Below are 9,689 nucleotides of genomic sequence, written 5' to 3' on the forward strand. Positions count from 1 at the left end.
TGAACCAGACTTATGGGTCCTATTGTTATAAGCACTCTTGCCAAAGACATTATTTTGATACCAGTGTATGAATAAGGCACAATTTGGAGGTAACAGTTTTGTAACTGCAATCTCCGTGGGGTGTGGTATGCTGCAGCCCACACTTCATCAAAGAGTGTGGATGACATCAGAGTAATGTCTGATGCAGTGTCCAAGAGAGCTTCTTGTATAGCTTCTTTTCCAGGACTGTGGTCAGGTGTAATCTACGAGCACCCCCTTTTTCTTTTAAATGGCCCACAAACTGTGATGCAGGTGGATCACCTTGAACAACCATAACATTAAGAGGAGTCTGATTTTCACCCCCCTTATTAAATTGGTCAGATGTGCAAGTCTGAACTTGAGGTGTCTGAGAAGAGGTCAGCTGTCTGACGTTCCTCTTTACACAGGTGCGAAAACACCTGTTCAATGGTTACTGGAATTTCTGTGCTAATTCCAGATACTTCAGACTCATGCGCATCATCTAAGCTTTCACACTGGTGCCAGTTCTCATCCCTGTTCTTGTTAGTTGAGTTAGGACAGGGGCTTTTGTCTAGGGTTTTGTCACATGTGTGTGAGTTTTGGGGACACCCGTGGTCCACCATATTTTCCTTGGGTGCTGGATTCTCATGCATACTGTCTGGGAATTTATTCTGACGGTGCCCTGACATTAATGGATTAACACAGGGGTTTGAGTGATGTTGGGTTTCACCTGACCGTTGAGGACTGGAGTGAGGAGAACTCTTATTGGATTGTAAAGGTTTATTATTCTCCTGATTTTCTGTAAGCCTGTGAGATGGAGCGGGTTTTGGATACCATGATTCAGCCCTAGAGGCTTTGTCTAGCTCCATGGGGGAAGGCTGAGTATAACAGCAAATTTTTTTTGGCATTTCTGGCCATTGGTTTAAAGTTTGCTGGTCTTTTAAAAAGCCTCTGAGTGCTAAGTCATGCAGCTGTTTCCTAGACAAGGTGTGTGGCCATGCTGCAACCCGTAGATAATGACTAGTGTTGGGATGGAGATTTAAGACAAACAATGTTTTGAAATTCAACTTTTCTTCCATTCCCGGTTCATTTCGGGGACTGAAATAAGCTTTTCTAAGGCGGTGATAGTACTGATGGGGTGACTCCTGCCTTTGTTGTTTAACTTGAAGTGCTGTCATCAGTCCTGCCTGTGACAGCTGATTCTCCAAAGTGTCACAGAGCACATCATATTGTTTCCTGACATAGTTAGGTTGCCGCTTAATGAAACTGCTGACTTCCCTGCGGAATGTCATTCTGATCAGGCAGATTCTGTCATCTACCGTGGCTCCGGGGAACCTTTGCAAAAAGAAATCCATATCCTTTAGGTATGAATATATTTCATTTGAGCCATCCGGCTTTGGCTTGAAGTGCATTATGTGGCGCGTGATTCTGTCCAGGTCCCTGTAGGAGGCAGTCTGGTACTCTGCTGAGGACACATAGCTAAACTGAGAGCAGCTGTGTTTGGGAAGACTCTGTTAGCCTCCAGTGGTGGAGCTGATGTAGGGGCTGTTAGTGCTGGGAAAGGTGACTCAGAGATACCTTTGGACTTTGGATTCTGCAGCTCCCTATGAATGTGAGTAGTTCCCTGTTTCAATGTTTAGCTTGCTTTCTGTCTCTGAATGCAGGTGCTGAGACAATTTGAGTTAATCTTTGACTGCAGCAAGTTCTGCTGTTGTTTTTGCATGCAGTGCCAATAACTGATCAGGCTGTTTGTGAGCATTTCTGATGTTCTCCATTTTTGCGCTCATCATTTGTGTGTTCACTGCTTCTAATTCTATGTCCTGGACAGTGTGTTTAAATTTTCTATTACTAGTGTAGCCATTTGGCTGGCTACCTTTATTAAGTCTTTAGGTTTCTCCATTAGATGGAGGACCATTAACTGCGACATCAAGTTTGCCATGTGAGAGAGCTCATCGCCGTAGATCATGGCTGTATATTCTGACACTGTTTCTCTTGTTGAGCTTGCTAATTCCAAATACACCTCAGTCAGGGGTCTTACCATTGATGCTTGGTGAATGGGTTGGGTGTCAGATTTAATACTAATTAATGTTTAATTAGATATGCAGTTTTATTTTATTTCACCTCAGCCAATATAGATTTTATAATCAGTCATTTGTTACTTCCACTAATGGAAGAATGGGTAAAGGATAGAAGCAGTACATCAAAAATAACTTACAATTTAGTATACTATATGAAAGACAACTGCTTTTAATTAAACTGCACTTACACAGGTCATACACAAGGGTGCACCAGAGAAATTTTAAATGCAGTAGCGCAAGTCATGTGAAAGGGCGGCACGGTGGCGCAACAGGTAGTGTTGCAATCACACAGCTCCAGAGGCAAGGAGGTTGTGGGTTGGATTCCCGCTCTGGGTGACTGTCTGTGAGGAGTTGGTGTTTTCTCCCTGTGTCCGTGTGGGTTTCCTCCGGGTGCTCCAGTTTCCTCCCACAGTCCAAAAAACACACGTTGGTAGGTGGATTGGCGACTCGAAATTGTGAGTAAGTGTGTGTGTGTGTTGCCCTGTGAAGGACTGGCGCCCCCTCCAGGGTGTATTCCTGCCTTGCGCCCAATGATTCCAGGTAGGCTCTGGACCCACCGCGACCCAGAATTGGATAAGTGGTTACAGATAATGAATGAATGAATGAAAAGTCATGTGAAAGGGGGCACCATAAATTGACTTCAGTTTCAATAGCACAAGTCAGCCAAAGGGCTCCTGGTGTTTCCAGGGCTGGGTCAGTGGCGACACCTTATTTACTTAACCCCCCCACCCCCAAGCTGGGTTGACTGGTTTGGCTTGAATTAAACCACTTCAGTTTGGACACTGACGGAGCAACACCACTGCCAGTCTTAAAGGGACAGGGACCTTTCCTTGTGGGCCTATTTTGAGCGAGTTCACTATTCACGTTGTTTTACACATTCGAGGCACGAGATTCTGTGTGCAATTATGAGCTGGGATTTGAGGTCTCATTACTTATGGGTTGAATCAACACTGCTCACAAACAATTCCTGTATTTATGAATGTATTTTAACAAGCCTTATATCAGAGGTACAAAATTTTGGGCGATTCAGAACATACACATGCACGGAGAATCATTCGCAGTGATTAGTTTAACCTCTCACGGGTGTGTCATATGCTTCTCATGCATGCGATTAAAGTGACGCAGCACAGCTGATAAACCCACAGTATTACTTCACATTTAGGCACACGGCGGCAGCCAAATAATTTCACAAATGAAAAGTGTGTTCACACTAATCATTAAATCAAAACAACAGTGAAATGACAATCATCGCTCACATTCAAGGCTTAATTTAGGAAAAGGTCCTAGTTATGAATTAGAGGGGATTAAGGTGGAAGAAACCAGTTGTGAGGCTCGTGTCTCTTACAAAGGCCGCTCTTATTACTGAAGCACAAGGCCTGTACTTAAGTTGGTGTGCAGTTTTCTTGCACAGGAATTATAAATTCTGTTCAAAATTATATTCAAAGCCTCACGTTGGGCGCCAATAAAATAAATGTAGTAGAAATAGTATGCACACGTTGCAGTGGCATAAGCACTACATAGCAGAGTCATTATTTGATTAATAATTAATTATTTAATTCATTTTGATAAGCTCCATGTTTGGGAGTCATTAAATAATATGTAGTGTCTTTACCTGTCCAATTTTTGCTTAGACAAGTAGGTCATCATGTTAGATGACTTTACATATTACATAGCAGAATTAACTAGAATTAATTATTATTAATGAATTATGCTCATTGACCCACTGTAGGTTCTTGGCTCTGAAATTGAATCTGAACTAGAAGGAATAATTCCATACAAGAAAAGTACACACACAAATAACCAAGGATTGGTTTTATCACACAACTGGTTTATTAATAATAATATCAAATAATGAATATTGATTATACATTCATATAATGAAATGTATTACAGTGATAAATGAGGGAACAGGGAAATTAATATATTTCTCTATAATTTCTCTATGATAATGCCACACTTTCTAGAGAAAAGACTCTATATCCTGAACCCAAAAACTCCACTTCCCAGAACTCCCCTGTCAGTCACATGCCTTCTCCAACCACCGGGCAGACCTATCAAAGATCCAGCTCCCCTGAGTACTGATGGAGTACACCTGCGTTAGACCCTTTATAAACTCTCACCTTCCTAGTGTCCCTTGCAAAGTATTGTCCCTGTTCCTAGAGCATACTGAGCATTTTGTATAACTGTCTATTCTGGTTTTGATCTATTGTTTTCCTGACTACAGTTTTGCCTCTCCCTTTTGTACTTTGATATCTGTTCTGGTTTCGACTATTAGGACTGCCTCTCGAGTTTCCGGACTGCGTTTTGCCTACATGTTCCTGTCTGCTGGTATATTTACTCACTGCATGTCCGAGACTACTTTGTTGGATTGCTGTTATTGTTAATAAAGGTTTAAACCTCTTATTAACGCATCTGTTCCAGTCTGAGATTGTTACAGGTTACTTCGCCCTTACTGTTCAGATGACAGACTTAGAGGTTTTGAAGCAACCAAGGTCATTTATTGGTCAGTACCAACAACTACTCTCCGGAGTGAATCAAACAGTTAGCGAGTTAGCTCAGCAGCAAGAACATCAGCAAACACAACTCGCTCAACTTATAATGGACATCAAAGGACTCACAAACCAATTACAAACTGGGACTATAAGTCAAACTTTGAATACTCAACCTGCTGACACGTTAAATAAAAAAAAACTGATAAGTTTGATGATTCTCCTAATAAGTGAAGCAGTTTCTTGCTCCAGTGCTCTGTTTTCTTTAATAATTCTGCTCCGAGTTCCAATCGATCCAAGCTTTTGTTATTTCGCGTCTCTCCGGTAAGGCCCTTGAGTGGGCTACAGCTATTTGTCCCATGTCAGTGAATGCACATATGAACTGTTTATCAAGTAGTTTAAGGCAGTTTTTAACCATCCCCATGATGGTAGCACTAGTGGGGAGATGTCGAAACTGAAACAGGGAAATCGTTCCGTGGCCGAATATTAATTGGAATTTCGCACCTTAGCCGCTGGTAGTGGGTGGAATGAACCAGCGCTGCTTGTAGCCTTTCGCAATGGACTCAATCATGACATTTTAGGAGTTAGCCTGCCGAGACGACAAACTTTCTCTTGAGTCACTCATCTCTGTATCTATTACATTAGATCAACTACTCAGCAGACATAAACCCTTGTCTCGCACCACCAATTACTCCAGCAAAATTAGACCACCACCTGGTCTATCGGACCACCACACTTCTATGGTTCAACCAAAGGAGATAATCACAGAACCCATGCAGTGTGATTCATCATGCCTCAGTCAGGAGGAGAGACTTCAAAGACTTCAAGGAGGCTTATGCATGTATAAATAAATATACGTTGGATCCGTCCCATCCACATAAAGTTCCTGCATCTACTCAAGTAAAGCACATGGAGTATAACCCACGCGCTAATGCGGTGAGTTCTGTGACTGAAGAATTAGTTAAGAAGTCATTCCTCATACCCGTTATTCTGCACTGCAGAGATCTCTCTTTTGTTATTTAGGCTCTGATTGATTCCGGTGCAGAGGGAAACTTCATCCACAACAAGTTGGCTCAACAACTCCAAGTTCAAGTGGAACCTCTTCAAAGACCTCTCTCAGTGTTGGCCTTAGATGGGGGACCACTTGGTCGAAAACCAATAACTCATGCACTAAACCATTAAAATTGCAGACTAGTTGTCTACATTCCGAAACAATTGCCTAGAATGACCCAACATCTGTAGAGAGTCCAGAAGTAGAACTAGAGAAACCGATCCCGTCCGAATATTCGGATTCATTCGAAGTTTTTAGTAAAAAGAATGCCACAAAACTTCCCCCTCATCATCCTTATGACCGTGCTATTGACTTGATAGAGTGGGCCCCCCTGCCGAAAGCCAGAGTCTATCCCTTAACGCAAGAGGAGGAGAAGGCGAAGGAGAAGGGAAGAATATAAAAATGAAATTTTAAAGCAGGGATTCATTAGACCCTCCACTTCCCCAGTGGCCTCTGGATTTTTCTTTGTAAAAAAGAAAGATGGAGGCCTTCGACCTTAGATAGATTATCGAGAGATCAATGCCATATCAAAAAATTTTGCTTATCCTTTGCCTCTAATACCGGTAGCACTCGAACAACTGTGAGGCACGAAGTATTTCACCAAATTGGATCTCCGTAGATACTCCGCTTATAACTTAGTTCGGTTCAAAGAAGGAGATGAATGGAAGACTGCTTTTGTACCCACTAAGGGGCATTATGAGTACTTGGTCATGCCTTTTGGCCTGTCAGTATCACCTTCAGTTTTTCAATTTGCACAGCAAATTAACCAGTGTTAAATCAACACTACTAGTAATAATGGGGTTGATTTAACACTGTGGAATTTGCTGTGCAAAGAAATGAACCATGGTTTTGACCACACTCTCTGAAACATCTCTTTATAACTTCTGTCTTTGTCTATTTCAGGATCTAACATTTCTCCATTATGGCCACACCGCATGCCCTACTTCTAAATTAATGCATATGAATTACTAGAGAAAGAAAACAAACCTGACAAGCACATATTTAATTTCCATCTTAATTCAGTATTCATTTTACAGCTTATTTTTTGAGCATATTACGCAAAAGACAACAAAACAATTATATATAAGATTATATTAATGTAAGAGAAATTGGCAATTTCTCTTAACACAATCAGACACACCCACTCCCCACACACACACACCTTTTTTGCTGCTTTTTTTTTTCTTTTTACCTTAAACGGAAGACCAAATGAAACATCAGAAAGCATTTTTGTTGTTATTGTTGTTGGTTCTTTTAAAACCAAGGGTCACAAAAAAAAGAGGAAATTTGCAGTTATTTGATAATTATAGCATCCACAATGTTAAATAAAAAAATGGTACAATTAAAAATCTCATATTTTAGGTAGCCCAAAATATTTCAAAAGAATATTAATTAAAATTCCAGCAATTTTTTCAAAATCTAAATATCCTATACTGCTTTCAGCTGCTTTTCTTGCCTCTTCTTCATGTCGTTTTTTTATTTGCATTTTCTCTCTCTCAAAGTCTTTTCCCTTGATCTGTGCTCTCAGGTCCTCTATTTCTTTCTGTCTTGTTGCTTTGTTTTCTTTTAGGATCCGTTGTTTCTCTGCTACTATCGCTCTCTCTGCCTCCTGAAGCATCTCTGAGGTGTAATATTTTCCACCATTTCCAGTGACCATTTTATCAATCTGCTCCAGAAGCTGCAGGACCTGATCTGGACTCGGATCTTCGTTGTTGAATACGTGATATCGGCCACTGCATTTCTTTATGAAATTCAAAAGCCTTGGGTTGTTACGTATAAATGCATGAATACTTTTCCCTTTCAGTTTATCTCCATGAGTGAACATTGCCATGGTGTAGCTGGAGGATTTTTCACCAAATAATTCTTGGAATATCTTAACGGTTTGTTCCTCTACCTCCGTAAATCTCCCCAACTGCATCACTACCAGAAAGACATGTGGACCTGGGGCAGACAGTGGAACGCACAGCTTAATCCGACTGACCACCTCCTTTGCAGTTAATTCAGTGTCAAACAGACCTGGAGAGTCAATAACATAGACTTTTCTCCCATTTACTGTTCCACTGTCTTTTTCACACTGTGCTGTTACAGATGAAGAGGAGATCTCTGATTTGAAAGCCTTCTTTTGCAGGATGGTGTTTCCTGTTGCACTCTTGCCCACACCTGTCTTTCCTATCAGCAGGATCCGAGGCTCATCAATAAATTCTTGCACTGCTGGATGCATTGATTGACGTGTTCCACTTGGGGTGACGCTTTGATTGTTGAGAAGCTGTGGGGTAAAATATATATATCATTTTTTTGCAATAAACATAAATAATCATTAATAAAAAATAATTTACTGTTGTGTTTACAACTGTTTAAATAGGGCACAGGAAACAAAGTGATCCAGGTGAGATTTTGTAACATTTATCACTCAGATATATATATATATATAATTTAATGTATATACACACAGTTCATCTAGCTCATTATAACCCTGCAATGGATAGACAATTTCATACATAATTCATTCATTCTTAGTCTTTGTTGTTTTAAACTCTTATTATGTATAAACTGTTATTTTTCTCTAGAAAGCATCTTTAGCTTTTTTAGTTAGAACAAGTTATTCGAGTGTTGTAATCATCCTTTCAGGTCTTTGGACCACACAAAATCTAAAAAATAAAGTGCAGTGTGCACAGTGGACGCAGATAAAACTTTAATGTAGAGCAAATGTTTGTTAATATCACATATAGAGGGCATATGAGAGTAACTGATCACAAGCTATTCTTCATCACTTTGGTGTTACAATGTTTTGAAAGCCAGGAAGCAAGATCACCATAATCTCAAATCAGTTAATTTGCCAAAAATGTTTTAAGTTTAACAGATACTTTAACTGCAATTTAAAATGTATAGGTTTTTCTATAATTATGTTACAGTTATTAAGCCAGCTTTGGAAGCATTACTTTAATTTAAACAAAATAGACTTAACAAAAGCTGAGCAAAATAAAACTGAATAATAACACAAAATTAAACGTAAAACCACAAAAAAAAAAAAAAGACATGAGAGAGAAAACTCTAAATGAGAGTAGACAAACATAGGGGCCTTAATTATAGGAAGAACAGACACAGCTGGGAAATATTAAACATCATAAGAGCAAAGAGGGCAGGGAAGAGGTAATGTAGAGAAATAAGAATCCTGGAACGAGAAACAGAACGAGAATAAGTAGGCAAAATGAAAACAAGGAACAAACCATACAAGAAAAATAAGACGACAAATTCATAAATTATGGAGAGTGGGCAAATACATGATACTTATTCATTCATTCATTATCTGTAACCCTTATCTAGTTCAGGGTCACGGTGGGTCCAGAGCCTACCCAGAATCTTTGGGCGCAAGGCAGGAATACACCCTGGAGGGGGCGCCAGTCCTTCACAGGGCAACACAGACACACACACACTCACACCTACGGACACTTTTGAGTCGCCAATCCACCTACCAACGTGTGTTTTTGGACTGTGGGAGGAAACCCACACGGACATGGGGAGAACACACCAAACTCCTCACAGACAGTCACCAGGAGCGGGACTCCTCCAGGTCACTGGAGCTGTGTGACTGCGACACTACCTGCTGCGCCACCATGCCACCTGATACTTATTGAGGTCTCTTAAAATAAAAAGATGTAGTGACTAATCAAATGCTGAACTGATTAAAAAAATGAAATATTAATTTAAGCCAAAACTTACCTGTAAGTATCCAATTACAGCCGCCCCAAGTACAACTAGCAGTCCAGCTGTAACACGGTGAGGACAAGACATTGACGCAGGAGGCAGGTCCATTGTGGATCTATTAAAAATAAAAGAACTTGGTACAAAACTGTAGCTAAACTCAAAACCAAACTAAATAAAAACTATGAGAACACACTTTCAACTGTTGGGATTCCAGGAACAGTCACAGGACACTGAGACTGACACTGACAATGAGAGACAAAGAAAAGATGAAGATTCAGCTTTTAAACAGGAGGAGAGGCACAAAGTGTCTGTGAATGATCTCTCTCTAAAGCAATTGATGATTCACAGATGCAGGGTGGCACTACAACA

At 40.4% G+C, this 9,689-nt stretch overlaps 1 protein-coding gene across 1 annotated transcript; it reads right to left on the reverse strand.

The window, feature by feature from the left end:
- Positions 1 to 356: 356 nt before the first annotated feature.
- LOC136705067 (GTPase IMAP family member 9-like) lies at positions 357 to 9,430 on the reverse strand. The gene is made up of 3 exons (XM_066678285.1): positions 9,336 to 9,430; positions 7,050 to 7,881; positions 357 to 568 (listed from the first exon to the last, which is right to left on the reverse strand). The coding sequence occupies exons 1-3, from the start codon at positions 9,426 to 9,428 to the stop codon at positions 357 to 359; spliced, it is 1,137 nt and encodes a 378-aa protein (XP_066534382.1). The 5' UTR covers positions 9,429 to 9,430.
- Between the last annotated feature and the right edge of the window lie 259 nt (positions 9,431 to 9,689).

The sequence above is a fragment of the Hoplias malabaricus genome, chromosome 8, assembly GCF_029633855.1.
Source record: "Hoplias malabaricus isolate fHopMal1 chromosome 8, fHopMal1.hap1, whole genome shotgun sequence".
In the NCBI taxonomy this organism is placed as follows: Eukaryota; Metazoa; Chordata; class Actinopteri; order Characiformes; family Erythrinidae; genus Hoplias; species Hoplias malabaricus.